This window comes from Scylla paramamosain, chromosome 17, assembly GCF_035594125.1.
Source record: "Scylla paramamosain isolate STU-SP2022 chromosome 17, ASM3559412v1, whole genome shotgun sequence".
In the NCBI taxonomy this organism is placed as follows: domain Eukaryota; kingdom Metazoa; phylum Arthropoda; class Malacostraca; order Decapoda; family Portunidae; genus Scylla; species Scylla paramamosain.
This window is the reverse complement of record NC_087167.1, coordinates 3972501-3990000: the sequence shown is the minus strand read 5'-3', so window position 1 is coordinate 3990000 and position 17500 is coordinate 3972501. Positions and strand designations below refer to the sequence as shown.

The following is a 17500-nucleotide window of genomic DNA, read 5'->3' as shown; positions in this document are numbered from 1 at the left end:
ACAAAATTTTGAATAAATATATGGAGCAAACAGTAAGTGGCAAACATAAACTGAGGAAGTGATGATCTGATGACATCAAAATAGTATTCTTTTGGGGGTCAGACAGGTGAATGGTGACCCGTGATGCCCTTCCTTTCTCATCTTCAACCTATGCATCACCTTGGCCTGCTCTGGTAATGTACCCTTTTGACAAGAATGGACATAGAAAGCAGCAGGTGGTGAGGAGATATTGAAGGGGGGCAGTTAACTGAGAAACAAGAAGGTACATGTTTTCTTTTATACTTCTGAGCTCCTGGATAGGAAAGTGTGTGTGTGTGTGTGTGTGTGTGTGTGTGTGTGTGTGTGTGTGTGTGTGTGTGTGTGTGTGTGTGTGTGTGTGTGTGTGTGTGTGTGTGTGTGTGTGTGTGTGTGTGTGTGTGTGTGTGTGTGTGTGTGTGTGTGTGTGTGTGTACACTATACATACATATGTCAACCATCATCCCAGAAGGAAGAAAACCTCACTCATTCATAACACAAAGAAGGCCTAAATGTACCACAACCTTCAAACCAAAATGCAACAAAACAAAATGTATAATAAAAAAATGTAAAAGTAGTCCACCAGCTTTTTAGTGTTTAAACGGTCATTCCACTAGATGGGCAGACACTTGAGGCAACACAAATACACAAGGTTGGTGGATGAAATTGACAGGGTGTGTGTGAGTGCCATGGTCTACAGTGCAGGGAGGGGGGTAACACAGCCTGAGAGTTAGAGATGGTTTGGGCTGTGGCTGGGGTCTGAGGCTTGCAAAAATGTGGGAAAACTAGTCTGCTTAAAGTCCAGATTGCAGTTTACCACACTCATGGTCCTGAGGTAAAACTCTAGGCTTGGCACAAATGATAAATGGAATCTGGAATAACTTGGACTTCAGCTGAAAATTAGGACTGCTTAAAATCACAACCTATAAGGACAGGAAACTCTGGGCCTTGGAAAAAATGGTAAACACTGATATGGTGTGTATTGGTTACTGCCCAAGCTACAGGTGTCCCCTATGATTGCAAAGTTAAACCAGCACATCAAAGCAAAGGTGACATGAATCTAAGGCCCTCCTGGCTGCAGTGTAAGTAATGTTAAGAGGCAGTTTTACAAGAGCACCTCATGAGGGAAAGGAGGAGGGAACATCTACCAATTAGCAAAATGGAATCTATGCAGTGTGAATTGCTGTGCTCTCAAAAATCCTCTCTCATCTTGCCTCTCCCTATAAGCCTTACACATTAGAACACATTGGGCTCATCTAAACACTTCCTCCTTTCATAGTTTCTGGGAATCAGTAAGGCACACAACCAGCCAGCCCTCTCCACTCCACACCAATGGCCAGCAAGTCATATCCATCCTATGCTGTTTCAATCACACATGTCTAGGTGCCTTCTGATTCAAACACAGAAATACCACACACTCACACTTGTTTGCCCTTTCCACCGACTACCATCACACCCCATCACTACAATGCCAATACAAAACTATAAACAAACATAAAACCTAAACACCACCAGAGATAAGCTGAATATAACAACAGAAACAGTAATTTATCTCAGAGAGAGAGAGAGAGAGAGAGAGAGAGAGAGAGAGAGAGAGAGAGAGAGAGAGAGAGAGAGAGAGGAGAGAGAGAGAGAGAGAGAGAGAGAGAGAGAGAGAGAGAGAGAGAGAGAGAGAGAGATGGGGGGGGGGGGGGCAGCAGGAATAATGTATAAACCGAGGGAGGGAGGGAGGGAGGGAGGGAGGGAGGGAGGGAGGGAGGGAGGGAGGAAGAAAGAAAGAAAGAAAGAAAGAAAGAAAGAAAGAAAGAAAGAAAGAAAGAAAGAAAGAAAGAAAGAAAGAAAGAAAGAAAGAAAGAAAGAAAGAAAGAAAGAAATGAAATAAATAAATAAAAGAAAAAGAAAAGATCTGGAAAACAAAACATCCAATCTCTTTAACAGGCTGAGATTCCCCTTAGAGAAAGGCAGCTTTGTCTCATTATAGGAATATAAATGCAGAGGAAAGATTTCCAGTCCTTTCCAGCACCTCTTTATGAAATTAAATATGATGCCATTATTCTCGTAATTCAGCCACAGAATATGTCAAACATATTAACAAGAAACAAAAACAAAAAGTGATACAATAAATAAGCAAACAGATAGATAAATAAATAAATAATATGCTGAAATCACAGATTGTTGGCAAGAAAGAATGCAACAAAAGGCAAAATGAAATTCCTAAGATCTAGAGAAGGGAAGGTGTCGCGGACGATATCTGGAGTGTGTGTGCATGGGTGGGTGTGAGAGAGAGGACGCTGACTGGATCACTGATGGAAGGTGGGTGACTGCGATGAGATGAGCTGACCACCACCTGAAAATTCTGCATGTCATGAGAGGAGATTAATATGTAAACACAACAACTCTTTAATAACAACCACTGAGGCCTGAGGATGAGATGAATGTGGCAAGAAGAGCCTATCTATAACACACTGTTCTATGACATCAACACCTTGGAGTGTGTAATTACATCTTCCCTAGTAAAGGTATATGTACACACTGCTGCTGCCCCTCCATCATCCCTTTGTACCTCAACACAAAGACAATCCTATATTCTATTGTCCTTTGCCTTTCCTTTAGTAAAGTCCTCCCTATCTGTCCCCTTCTAAGACAAAGAGGAAGTTGTGTTCATTCCTCTCCTATTGTGTGTTACTTTCCTTTCCTCCTCTTTTCTTTCCTATTAATGCAAGGTATCTTGTGGTTATCAACATTGTTCCACACTCAAGCATCTGCTAGCTTCTCTTCAAGCATGCGCACGCGCGTGCGTGCGCACGCACACACACACACACACACACACACACACACACACACACACACACTGCCCTCTACACTCAGAAACTCTCCTTTCCCCAGTCATTTTACTATTAATAGACATTCCATTTAAGAACATGCCTTCATCTTCTGTACCCTTTGTTCTCTCACTCTAACATGCTAAATTCTTATCCGACATCAAATTTTCATGCTTTCAATCTTTCTTAACAAGCTGAGCCAGAAGACAAAAAAACTATTTCTTTCTTTTCTTAACAATGAGTGACATTTCTCTTTTTGGTCACATCTCTTAGAGAAAGAGAGAGAGAGAGAGAAAAAAATATTAAGGGTATACAATATGGGGCATTACTTAGGATGCATTCATGGTGTTCTGGTCCCATAATTACAATCAAAAAGATTAAATTAACCATGATATTCAATTTGGCTCACATTTAATATAATCATGTAACATCAGGAAGTGGCTGGAAAGTTAACTCGGATTTTAATCTTGGCCATAGGAGTATTAATTATATAAACTGCACAAATTATCATGTGCTTCTATACATAATTTTTTTCCCCTAGAGAGAGAGGGATATTCAACTTGTGTGTCAATACTTTCAAAATATATTAAAACAGAGACTTGAGTAAAAACAAAGTAAATAAAAACAAAGAAGAAAAGAGCTCTCAGTGAAATCCGAAGATTACTATGTTCTCCTATTGACCAAAACAGAAGGAAACATCAAACAAACTCACTTTTTTCAACAAGGAGAAAGTAAGTTGGTAGCATCCCAATAAAACCAAAATAAGCAAGCTAAACCAATAAATGAAATAGCGATAAGCTTCCTCCCCAAACCTTTACCTCAGAGCCATCAATTACACCCAACCCAACCTGCACTCACTGAGGTAAGCATGTAATCATAATTGTGTTGAGATGAACTTCCTCTGAACTCAATTGCCTGCAGCTTTCTCTCTCTCTCTCTCTCTCTCTCTCTCTCTCTCTCTCTCTCTCTCTCTCTCTCTCTCTCTCTCTCTCTCCCCTCCCTCTTGGCTTTTCCTTGGCTTTTTTCTTTTCTTTCTTCATATCTCCAACACCCTGTGCAACTTGACTGAATCTGCTGCGATTTGTGTGTGTGTATGTGTGTGTGTGTGTGTGTGTGTGTGTGTGTGTGTGTGTGTGTGTGTGTGTTTACATAAATATGCTACAACAGAACACCACAACTGTTGTATGCTCTACACTAGTGATGTGACTAAAAAATAAATATATACATAAATAAATAAATAAATAAATAAATAAATATAATAATAATAATAATAATAATAATATTAATAATAATAATAATAATAATAATAATAAATCCTCATTGCCTGACACTTGGAATGAAAAGCTATTTCTATTAAAAAGATAAAAGTCCTTTAAAATTCACAACTTCACGTAAATAGTTCCAGACCCATTCTTCTTCCTTCCTCGAACAATTAACTCATCTTTTCTCTCCTTCCTTCATTCCATCTTAATTTCCACCATCCCATAAAGATACTCAATTTATTCTGATGCCCACTGCCTCAGTCTTCTTTTCTTTCATTTCTATTCATCTTCTCTTCATCCAAACCCTTCCTCAAATAGCCAGATTCATACATACTCTCCTCATTTCACTTCTACATCACCTAAACCACAAAATAAACTTCATGTCTTTAACTCATCTGTGTGGAAACATTCTGGGTTGATGAAAATAGAATATGCTGAGAGAGAGAGAGAGAGAGAGAGAGAGAGAGAGAGAGAGAGAGAGAGAGAGAGAGAGAGAGAGAGAGAGAGAGAGAGAGAGAGAGAGAGAGAGAGAGAGAGAGTGCCCAGTCTCATGCACATCTCTCTCTCTCTCTCTCTCTCTCTCTCTCTCTCTCTCTCTCTCTCTCTCTCTCTCTCTCTCTCTCTCTCTCTCTCTCTCTCTCTACTAGCATCAGTGTCTAGTCTTTGTACTATCTGCCAGACTGTCAGGCTGTACCTTGCCCTAGGGAGAAGGTGGGAATGCTAGACGACACACAAAGTAAGTATCTTCATTTCCTTCTCCTTGTTATCAAACCTTTATAAAACTTGCTGTCCCTCTGGCTATATGTTTATGTACAGTTGTTTTCTGTACCACACACACACACACACACACACACTGAACTAAAGCTGTTTTGTTGCACTGTCTTCCAGTCCTCTACCGTGACATTACATCCTTGTACAGCCTTGCTTCCCCCTGTGTGCTGCAGCGCACAGTGTTATGCCAAGAATGGAGATGCTCATGAGCAAGAGTAAAATATCCCCTGCACTCACTTCTGCTATGCTCAGTGTATTCCTGCTTTGCTTTGCTTTGGTGAAAATCTGCCCATTGTATGGTTTTGTAAGGAGACTGTCAGATCAATAAGACACTAAAACATTAAAAAAAACACCTTGGAAATGACTACATGTTAACCAAATTGATTACAGTTAGCTTGTATAGGAAAAACAAAAAAAAACAACCCAGACAAAGACTTACAAGACTGACTGACACAAATGAGCTAGTTTTTCTTTCCTTACTAAGCAAAAATGTAAAGAATGAACAACCTAACCAGACTCAGTTTTTCTGTCTTGACTAATTTCACCCGAGAAAAAGCATCCCTACCAACACTCATGGACAGTAAGTAAGATTTAATGTGCAGATAGAATTTGGGCAGAATGTTCATCACTTTTCAACAAGGACTACTACATACACACACACACACACAAACACACACAATCTTAACACACTCTCAGGTACACTTAATTGCAATCCAGTTCTTGGCTGCATCCAGTGGCAGCATGGTCAAGTGAGAAACAACAAACCGACTGGTTTACTCCCTCCGAAGGTGTTTTTCTTAACTTTCCAAGTACATGCATGTCAGTGAAATGATCTTTAGTTTGGAGTTGGTGTGGTGTGACGCTGTTCTGCATGTGACTACTGGCCAAGGGAATGTATGTGTAAATCTGATGAGGAGAGGGCAAGGTTCACACACACTTGTACACACACATATATACATACGCTCACCTATATACAGAAACACACACACACACACACACACACACACACACACACACACACACACACACACACACACACACACACACACACACTGCCACTAAGGTAAGAAAATACTGAGAGGGGATTCTTGCAACAAAACTGTAGTGATTACATATCAAAACAACTTCATTCACCTGAATTACCCTTGCCCCTCCTCAATCTCATCCTCCTCCTCCTCCTCCTCCCTCCTAGTATGTCCTGTGCTTCCCTCCCTCTGGCCCATCTAGCCCCACCCTGTTCCTGTCCCTAGCTCAGTGCCCTGGTGCCCCGATGCCCTGTGGTGGCCCTACCGTCTGAGTGCTGGGGCTTCTTGGCCAGCCAGGTGAGTTCACAGTCTCAAACTCATCCTGTTGTGAATTCATGGAGACGGCGCCGGGGGAGGAGGCCGAGTTGATGGGTGTTGGGGGGTGTGACGGGGGGTGCTGGCCACTGCCCATCCCACTGGGCATTGTTGGGCCCCCAAGTGGACCCTCCTTGTGGGGCTTGGGGGTCACTGAGCGGTCCTCCCCAGAGGCTGTGGATCAGTGGAGTGTTAGTGATGGATGGTGATGAGGTAAAATGATAAATAAATAAATACATAAGACAAAAAAATTAAGGTGAGTTAGGATCATGTACTTGCTAGATATTCCTGAAATATATTGTGATGGGAGTCACGAAACTACACACCATTGGAACACAAGGTGTTGGTAAAACTCCAGAAAAGGGAAAAAATATTGTAGATTAAGATATGTAATTGCTAAACCTTCCTGTAATATTCTGTAATGTTGCTTAAACTTACAACTGCACACAATGTAGTGTTAGTGATGGAACGACTGATAAATAAATAAATAAATAAATCATTAAGAGAGTAAAAATATGATATTCACAATCACATACTTAGTAAATCTTTCTGAAAACATTCTACAATTGCACTCAAGCTTTCAAAAACATGAATCTGTCAGGATAGCTTATTTTTCTAAAGCCCAAAGCTTACGTAACACCCACTCTCCATGCCTCACTGAACTGCTGGAACAAAGTGCATCATGACAACTTGCTGATAATGCCAATGAGAATGCTGAGTATGAGGGAAACATAATGACGGGCTGAGCTGGCGTGCCGTGACAAAAACTAGCTCTGGGTCACTGCCTCCCAACACCTTCACTACTGCAGGCACACTGATGCAAATTACAGAAGCCACTGGAGGGGGAAATTGTGAGCTAGATAGGTGCTTGTTTTGAATGGTGTCTTGCTTCTTTCTTCATGCTCTTGTCTTGTTTTCTAATTCCTTAAGATACTCCTGGTTAAATAACATATCAAATTTTTTTTTTTTTATATATATATCAAATATGTCTATTTTTAGTTTTCTTCTTGGAATAGTATCTTGGTTCTTTCTTCACATTGTTTTATTTTTTTTCTGGTTCTAAGCTGTTTGTATGTTTTCTTCTCACTAGTATTCCTATTCCAATTAGATATCCAAGTGTCTTTCATATTTCTTCTTTAAGATTTGTCTACTTCAAAAAAATATATACAGTATGTATCTTCATGTTGTTGTTTTTTTCAGTTTATTCCTAATGCAGTCTTTTCTCTAAAATTTTTTCTGTGTTTTCATGTATCATTGGCTTTTATCAAATATGCCACTTTGTTAAATTATATCTGACTTATTCCTTATAACTGATTCATTTGGCATAAAGGAGATAAGAAATAAAATTGTCTTAAACTGACTTACAGAAGCCATAAAAAAAATTAAAGGTAACAGGAATACTTTGCTAAGATTATGGAAGCAACTGTGACAAGAGGGTCACAAACACACACAGCAGGAGAGAAAGAAGATGAAAATGAGAGACACGATTCAGTCCCAGTGTGAGTTGGGTGCCAGGGGGTTATGACAGCCTCACCAGCTGAGTTGTTGGAGACGGTGGACTGTTGTGAAGCCTCATCCACCACAGGGTTGCCGTCCGGCCCAATGGAGGGTGGATTGCTGTTGCTGAGGGCGGTGGAAGGGGCGGAGGCATGGTCGGCCGAGTCCAGCGGGGCACCAGAGGGGGTGAGAGGCTGCGGGGTAGAGGTCGGGGGCGGCATGTTGTTTTGGGGACTCTCCCGACTGCTGTTTGGGCCACCTGGGGGCAGGCCGGCCATCCCGGGACCATTGGGGTACATCTGGGGCCCCGTATAAGAGCTGTACTTGGGTATGTGCTTCATGTAGTGGGTGTGGGGAGGGGTGTGGGGGCGTGGCCCACTCACACTACTGCCCGGCTGCCCTACCTGGCTGGGCATTTGGACAGGGCCGCCCTTGCCCGCCATGGAGGGTGCCCCGGGCATCATGGAGCTGGACATGCCTGGCCCTGGCGGCCCCTGCGCACCCCAGCCCTGTGGCCCAAATGGAGGATACCCGTATGGCGCATTGGGGGGAACGTGGTTGTTGTGCGGGGGCCGTGGGGGGTACTGGGGCCCAGGAGGCATGGGAGAAGGGGAACCTTGGGAGCTCTGGGGGGCTCCTGGGGGAAAGTTTTGGGGATACGGCTGCATTATGGGCCCTTGCGCCCTCACTGCAGGGTACTGGTGACCACCCTGATAAGTGGGCTGGCCATAGGAGGGCCCAGGGGGTGCCCCAGGAGGGATATGGCCAATCTTGGAGGAGTAGTTGTGGGGTCCCGAGGGCGGCCCCGAGGGCATGTGTGGGGGGCCAGCGCCAGGGGGATAGCCCGGGGTGTGCATGTTGCCGCTGCGGCCGTCACTCTGACCACTGCCGGGGTGGGGGGGCATCACCACACTCCCTGGTCCTCCTGCAACAAAGAAACATGTGGTGAACACTCAGCCACACTACACCATGCATCACACAGAGACACAATGCATCACCTGGAAACCCTTTGCCACAATAAAAGGCCATCCTGAAAGACACATGGCAGTGCAGGACACACACCTTTACAGGAACACTATAAACACTGACACTTGGCTCATCATAACACCAAATCCCCAAACAAATACACATACAATAAATGACAAGGTGGATGAGACAAGGAGAGTACATGAACTGGAGAAAGACCTTGCAGACAGATACTGAGGCAGATGAGTCCTACAACCAAGTTAATACCCATAACAAGCTTCCTGGCATCCCTCCTCCTCCTTCCTAAACTGCACCAAACCAAAGCTACTCCAACACAAGAAGAATGTCACAACAGGCCCCAGGGAACTCTTCAGCCAGTCATCACCACTCAGGCCACCTTCAGGAGAAAAGAAACACCACTTCACTCCCTCTCTCTACCCTGAGGTCCTGTGTATTATGTGTGGTAAGAGTGAATTTGGAAACGCCCTGCTGATCTTAAAAAATATATAGGAACACAAATTAATGACAAGTAAAAGCATGTCTGCTGGGCCTCACAAAGTCTGGGTGTGATAAGCTGCACTATTTTACATGGTTGTCTTGAGTTTGAGTAGCAGATGGGTGATTGAAGGATAGATAAATTGATAGGTACATAGATAGGTAGATGGATACATAGATAGATGGACAAACTTGAAGTGACAGATAGATAAACAGAAAGAGACAGACAGGCAGATAGATAGATATAGATAGATATAGTTAGATAAAGATATATTGATAGACAGACAGGCAGATGGATAGATAGATAAATGGATGAACAACAGACAAACAGATACATACACTGACATACCCAACTCATATACTGACAACAAACAAACAACACACACACACACACACACACACACACACACACACACACACACACACACACACACACAAACAGGTAAACAGCAACATCATCAGAAACACACCATGACCAGACAGAACACACTATCACACCACTATTACCACCAGCCTGTCTGCCTGTATGTCTGTTTGGCTGCCTTTCTGTTTATCTCTAATAACACATACTCAGCAAAAACTGAACACAATTACTTTTTCCGTTTTTCTTTCACACGATAAAAAAATACTTACTACACATAAAGTAAGAAAATATATACACTAATGATAATCTACCATGAGAACAAGAACAAGACAGATGTGTCAATAAAGTTATGAAACCAAAATTACAATACAGGAAGAGAATATGAAAAAAAAGTAAGAAAAACTGAAAAAAAAAAGAAAAATACTAAGAACAGAAGCAAGAGAGAGAGAGAGAGAGAGATAATGAGAGTGGAGAATAAATACTGCCCATTCATTCTCCTTCCTTGCCTCTCTTTGAATCAGCTGTTTCTCTCTCTCTCTCTCTCTCTCTCTCTCTCTCTCTCTCTCTCTCTCTCTCTCTCTCTCTCTCTCTCTCTCTCTCTCTCTCTCTCTCTCGTTGATGTGTCTTTCGCTTCATTCTTGCCCGGTTTCCCCATCCCTTCCCTTCCATTCCCTCCTCCTCCTCCCCCCACCCACCTCCTCCTCCTCCTAACCCGCTACCAAAACAATTATCGTGTGGCGGCAAAAACATCTTCCCATCTTGAACAGGTCTCTCTCTCTCTCTCTCTCTCTCTCTCTCTCTCTCTCTCTCTCTCTCTCTCTCTCTCTCTCTCTGACACAAGGTACGAGAAAAAAAGAAAAAAATAATAGCAAATCATTCTTCGAGGAGGAGGAGGAGGAGGAGGAGGAGGAGGAGGAGGAGGAGGAGGAGGAGGAGGAGGAGGAGGAGGAGGAGGAGGAGGAGGAGGAGGAGGAGGAGGAGGAGGAGGAGGAGGAGGAGGCCTGCTGCTGCTGCTGCTGCTGCTGCTACTCGGTCAACAAAGGTGATATTTGAGATTACCTGGCCACTGACTCTCTCTCTCTCTCTCTCTCTCTCTCTCTCTCTCTCTCTCTCTCTCTCTCTCTCTCTCTCTCTCTCTCTCTCTCTTGGCGCCATATGACTACGTAAAAGCAGCGTCTAATAATTCTCTCTCTCTCTCTCTCTCTCTCTCTCTCTCTCTCTCTCTCTCTCTCTCTCTCTCTCTCTCTCCTTTTTTCTCTCTTCCTCCTTTCTTCTCTCAGTCTCAACTTTCTGGGAAAACTATTTCTATTCTTTCTTAGCAACTCTCTCTCTCTCTCTCTCTCTCTCTCTCTCTCTCTCTCTCTCTCTCTCTCTCTCTCTCTCTCTTTCATCCTCTTCCGTGAGCTGGGAATAAAATGACTTACGACCTGGCGAGAGAGAGAGAGAGAGAGAGAGAGAGAGAGAGAGAGAGAGAGAGAGAGAGAGAGAGAGAGAGAGAGAGAGAGAGAGAGAGAGAGAGAGAGAGAGAGAGAGAGAGAGAGAGGTGAAGAACCCGAGCATCAGAGCAAGAAAAGTTCAGAGGATAAGAGAAAAAAATAGTAAGAAAAAGCTGCAATTGACTTAATGGCAGATGATTATAAAACTAGATCTCTCTCTCTCTCTCTCTCTCTCTCTCTCTCTCTCTCTCTCTCTCTCTCTCTCTCTCTCTCTCTCTCTCTCTTCAAACGTTTAGAAAAGTGAGTATGAATCGAGAGAGAGAGAGAGAGAGAGAGAGAGAGAGAGAGAGAGAGAGAGAGAGAGAGAGAGAGAGAGAGAGAGAGAGAGAGAGAGAGAGAGAGAGAGAGAATCATTAAATGACAAGAATGCACAGAGGTATGCTATTACTACGAGAGAGAGAGAGAGAGAGAGAGAGAGAGAGAGAGAGAGAGAGAGAGAGAGAGAGAGAGAGAGAGAGAGAGAGAGAGAGAGAGAGAGAGAGAGAGAGAGAGAGAGAGAGAGGGTTCGGTTACTCACTATTGCTATCTTATCGGACTGGGAGAGACGGGGGGAGGAAGGAAGGAAAGAAGGAAAGAAGGAAGGAAGGAAGGGAAGGAGGGAGGAAGGGAAGTCAAAACTAAAAGGGCATAACCGCCGCCGTGGCCGCCACCACTGGATGACTAAGAAAGCAAGGTGTGTGTGTGTGTGTGTAAGTAGGTATGCAAATACGTACACTTATTTATGTGTGTGTGTGTGTGTGTGTTGGCAGATAAGATTAACATATTCACATGTTCAAACACAATGAGAGAGAGAGAGAGAGAGAGAGAGAGAGAGAGAGAGAGAGAGAGAGAGAGAGAGAGAGAGAGAGAGAGAGAGAGAGAGAGAGAGAGAGAGAGAGAGAGAGGAAGGGGGAATTCCCTACACATAAACAAGCACAGCACGAGTGACCAGTACCTCTCCCTCTCTCTCGTCCCTTCCTCCTCTCCCCTTACCTCTCCCTCTCCCTCACTCCCCTTACCTCTCCCTCTCCCTCACTAAGTATCAGTGACGCAACATCGACACGTGGCCAAAACACACAGACACACACACACAGGAAGAGGGCTGTCTGGTGATATCTCATGGAGGTGGGAGGGAGGGAGGAAGGCAGGGGAACTAAAATATTTCGAGAGGAATATTTTAGGTGTGAGAAAGGAGGAGGAGGAGGAGGAGGAGGAGGAGGAGGAACTGCAGTAACAAAAAGAGGAGGAAGAGGAAAAGGCTTTAAGATAGAATAAAACTAAATTTCGACAAGCAAGAAGAAGAAGAAGAAGAAGAAGAAGAAGAAGAAGAAGAAGAAGAAGAAGAAGAAGAAGAAGAAGAAGAAGAAGAAGAAGAAGAAGAAGAAGAAGAAGAAGAAGAAGAAGGCTAGGAGGCTAAACAAGTATCAATATGCCTGTTGGGTGATTGTAACGTGTTTGTTAGCGTTAACATCCCAAACTAGGTACTTTATCTAATCTACATGTGAAGTAGGGAGGGAGGGAGAACGGGAGAGATGGGGGAAAGGGAGGGAAGGGAAGGAAAGCAGGGAGAGGCTAAAGCTGGTGTTGAAATTGTACAGGAAGGAAGGAAGGAAGGAAGGAAGGAAGGAAGGTACTCAATTTTATAGTTCCAAATATTTACAAAGTATATTACGTTAAGTTTTGATTTACACAGTATATATTTATCAACAATCTTCAATTCGATATTCCTGACTGATATACTCTTACTTGGTCAATCCTGAAGAAGTTATTTTCACACTACCCATCTTCCGTTTATGTTATCACTCTCATAAAAAGTGTGATAACAAAAATAAATAAATAAATAAAAAATAAAAAAAACTTTCAGCATAAACTATTAAATCTCCGACTAGCACATTTTCAGTTTACAAGTCAGTGAAGAAAAACAGCCTTAATTAGCATTATGAAATGGAATTAAATTAAAGACACTTTCCCCTGTGGAGCTAATTGTAGCACAAGAAGATTAGGCGGTAACAAGTAACTCCATACCAGCTTGAATAAAAATAAAACAAATAAATAGATAAATAAATAAAAATAGACCGTGAAGACAACACTATACTCTCTCCCACCAAATGTCTCCGTAAGTTTGCTAGCCGAAGACACAAACAACACACACAAACACAACACTGCCACTGACCGCTTCTCACTCGCTCACTGCTCCACGAAAACCCCTCTTTGTTTTGAAACGTGCGGCAAAACTAACTTCATTTCCCTACCCATTTGCAGGATGACACATTATTTACCCGGATAATCGAGTACCTTAGAAACGAGTGTGTTTTAAAAGGCAGGAATGAGTCAGTTAGCAGCACGTTTCATAGCAAGACCGGGAGTGCGCAGACCAGTAAGGATTTTGAAAGTAATGAGTCAGTTTGTTTTCACGGTAAGATGAAGGGAACATGTAGCGAGTGAGAGCATCAAGTGGTGGCGGTTTTAACAAGTCCAGTGTCCAGTGACAAAATTACTGCAATTAGTCGCCATTCAGTCTTCGTTTGGATGAGGCAGATAAGCAGTAATTTGTGTCGATATTCTTGTGATACATTTCGCTTTCCAGGAATCGAGGAGGAATAGGAAGAGGAAAAAGGAGGAGGTATACAAAGAAATACAAAGGAAGACCAAACAGCAACAGACCTTGAAGTCCTTACAAGACAGTTTGGGTAACTATTCTACACCAACTATTAGTGGGAGAGACAGGATGTTTGAGGTCCAGGAGGAGGAGGAGGAGGAGGAGGAGGAGGAGGAGGAGGAGGAGGAGGAGGAGGAGGAGGAGGAGGAGGAGGAGGAGGAGACCTAAATAGACGAAGAAGGACATGAAGAGGAAACGCAAGAGGCCGAGACAGATAACGATAAGGAGGAGGAGGAGGAGGAGGAGAGGCGGTGACTTACCCACGGCGGGAGACATATGCGGGGAGTGAGGGGGATGTGGCGGGTTGGTTCCTGCGGTCAGAGGCGGCGCCGGGGACACCCTCATTCCCGGCTGGTGTGCTGGAGGCTGTGAAGGAGGCTGCTGCTGCTGCTGCTGCTGCTGCTGAGCCTGCTGCTGAGCCTGCTGCTGCTGCTGCTGCTGCTGGTGTGGCTGGGGCTGGGGCTGGGGGGTGGTGGGGGTGCTGGGGCGGCTTTGATAACCGTCCGTTGCCAGCACACTCATGGCCCGTCCCCGCCGCCTCCTGCAAGGGCGCGAGGAGCTGTTAGTTATCAGTCTCAGTACAAGGACATTGTTTTGTTAGATTACGTTAGTTAATTTTAAGTACAAAGGCATCTGTTTCTTAGGTTAGGTCAGTTAACACTTTCAGTACAAAGGCATCACTCATTGTGGCATAATTCTGAAATGGTGAAATGGCAGTTAGGTTAGGCCAGTTAGTACTCAATACATCGGCATCGGCTGCATTGTGGGATAATACTGTAATATCTCGCGACTTGAGAAGTATCATATTACTGCCTAGAGACAAACAATCACTTTCTCGAAATTAGTAGGCTAACGTTATTTCCATAAGTGTGCTAAATGCTGCCAGCAGATTATACCAAGATAAGGATAACACTTCCAATCCTAACCTAACCTAGATATGTAAGGGTTATGAACCTAATTACTCATACGATCGTATTATGATTAACTATCAGGTGACTGGATGGTCTGGACGTTGTGGTAAACGGATCAATAACAATACCGTACTAGTTACGAGTTTCGCTTGGTGGTAACGGTTACGTCTGGTTAGGTAAGTTAAGATAGGTTACGTTCGGTTCGGTGAGATTTAGTCAAAGTAGATCAGGTTTAAGATAAGTGAAGTGAAGGAATGTTACGTTAGGTTGGATTAGTTAGTCTGGCGCATGAGGGAAGTCTGAGGTGCAGGAAAAGTGGTAATGTCTATCTTTCCTTTATAAACTGGTTAGGTGGGAGTCATCGCTGCGTGTAAGATAATGGGAGCTCGCCTTGATTTAGTTTGGTTGGGTTTCGTTAGGTATAGTTTAAATTGCTTTGGTTAGAAGTTACGCTGATTCAGGGAAGTCAATGAGTGTATGTTAATAGGAAGTTCTGCATATTATTTTGGTTTGGTTAAGTTAGATTAGACTGGAACAAAAGACAGACATGTGTGGCGCAAGGACCAGAAGCTGCCTGTTAAGTAATGAGCAGTGCTGAGGCGAATATAGATAAGCTGTGTTGTTGATGCAAGAGGGAAGGATGTCTGGCGCAAATAGGCTGTGTTTTTGATGCAAGAGGGAAGGATGTCTGACGCAAAGCAGAGTCCAGTGCGAGTTAAGAGACTGGATATACTAAAACAAAGGCTCAAGTTAAATATTTCCCATAATGCCTGGGCCGCTGACGCCTTCATCTTATCCTTCATACATACATACATACACACGGCACATTGGTAGTTATCTCACTGCGGTATGCCATTATCTTTTCAAATTAGTAAAAATAAACCATTCTGAAACAAAGAACTGAGACGGAAACCACAGAAGTCTCAAGCTGTCTTTAGATTTAGAGTTGAGGAGGAGGAGGAGGAGGAGGAGGAGGAAAAAGATAAAAGATAAGATGTGTGTGTGTGTGTGCGTGTGTTTTACAGGGAGACGACAGATAGCCAGCCAGCCAGACAGACAAATGGCAAGGATACAAAACACGACAGGTAGACAGGCAGGTGAGGCAGGCTGATTAAGTAATAGACAGATGGGAGGACAGGTGGCTGAGGTATCGCAGTGACAGATGAGTGAGTGGCTGGGTGGACTACATGACAGGTAGGTGGGCGGGGACTCCTTATAGTACCTTGATACCTTGTGCACGCTGCAGAGAGGCCTGAATGAGTGGTGGGAGGGTTAAGTGAGGTAATGTACGCAGGTGTGTGTGTGTGAGGGTGTGATAAAAGTGATATACGTGTGAAATGGTTATGTATATTAATTAGTGGGTGTGGTTGTTACTATTGAATTATTATTATTATTATTATCATTATTGTTGTTGTTTTATTAATACTGGTAATTTATCAGTTAGATGGGAAAAAAGTTAAAATAATAAAAAGGTAGTAATAAAAACTTCATAAAAACAACAAAAACAAACAACAACAATAATAATAAAAGTAATAATAATACTAAGAAGAAAACCACGTGTAGCTGTGACAAAATAAATAAATAAACAAATAAATAAATAAATAAATAAATAACGAAAACCGTCATTATAACCAGAGAGAGAGAGAGAGAGAGAGAGAGAGAGAGAGAGAGAGAGAGAGAGAGAGAGAGAGAGAGAGAGAGAGAGAGAGAGAGAGAGAGAGAGAGAGAGAGATTCAAATTTCACGTTAACTCAAGACTTCAAATTTACCACGCCACCAATCAAGACACCTGTACAATTAATTCATCCACATCTACAACTGTTCTGGTACATATATCAAAATGGAAGTATGTAAAGAGCGTATTAATTTTTTCTTTCTTTTTTTCATGATAGTATGTGCTTATTTATCGATATACACACAATTACGCATAGTACTTGTGAAACTGTATTGAGAATGTATGCACAAGGTGTGTGTGTGTGTGTGTGTGTGTGTGTGTGTGTAAAAATAATTACCTAAAATAAATAAAAAGTAAACAAAAAAAAAATAATCAATAAACAAACAAATAAATATATACAAGTAAACAAACAACAAACGAACGAAAAAAACAAAACAAAAACAATCATAGGAATTCTCGCTTGTAACAAAAGATAAACAAAATAAAATAAAAAAAACAATAAATAAATAACAAATTAAAGAGGATCATGAATAAAAGTCAGTACACAAACAAACACACACAAACACACAAGAGCAATAAGTATACATAAACAAGGGTAGCTAAACACAATAAGTAACAAATATAACATAGTGAATTACTGGCCGTATACAATAGCAAACTTAACAGAAAACGAACATATATACATTAAAAAAAGGCTTTATTCTCTCACCACAGTTATTATATACAAAGGCTTACAGAGAGATGGTTTAGCCGTGTCCTCGTGATTGTTTTTCCCTATTAATGATACAGAATACAGGTTAACCATCACTACAATCACGGGAAAACACAGAAGAATTTGTATCCTCTACTAGTGTCTTTACGAAATAAAAAGAGGAAGGGTTATCTATTTATTTATCTTTATTTTTTTTTTTCAGAATTCTCTCTCTCTCTCTCTCTCTCTCTCTCTCTCTCTCTCTCTCTCTCTCTCTCTCTCTCTCTCTCTCTCTCTCTCTGCCGTGACAATCTCCACATGCTGCTTCACCGCATAAACAGGTGTGTGTGTGTGTGTGTGTGTGTGTGTGTGTGTGTGTGTGTGTGTGTGTGTGTGTGTGTGTGTGTGTGTGTGTGTGTGTGTGTGTGTGTTCACGCGCGCTCGCAAGAGAATATAAACAACTTACAAGAATAGAAGGAAAAAGAAAAAAATATATATATAATTGCATAAAAAAAGTATGAAGGAGGAGGAGGAGGAGGAGGAGGAGGAGGAGGAGGA

General features: G+C 42.6%; 1 protein-coding gene across 1 annotated transcript in view; it reads right to left on the bottom strand.

Moving 5' to 3' along the window:
- The window catches only part of LOC135108334 (trithorax group protein osa-like), a 68033-nt gene that overhangs the window by 24551 nt on the left and 25982 nt on the right, over positions 1–17500 (bottom strand). The window contains 3 exon segments of the mRNA XM_064019202.1: positions 6161–6384; positions 7745–8632; positions 13927–14207. Coding sequence (XP_063875272.1) covers positions 6161–6384; positions 7745–8632; positions 13927–14188 — 1374 coding nt within the window. The 5' untranslated portion in view covers positions 14189–14207.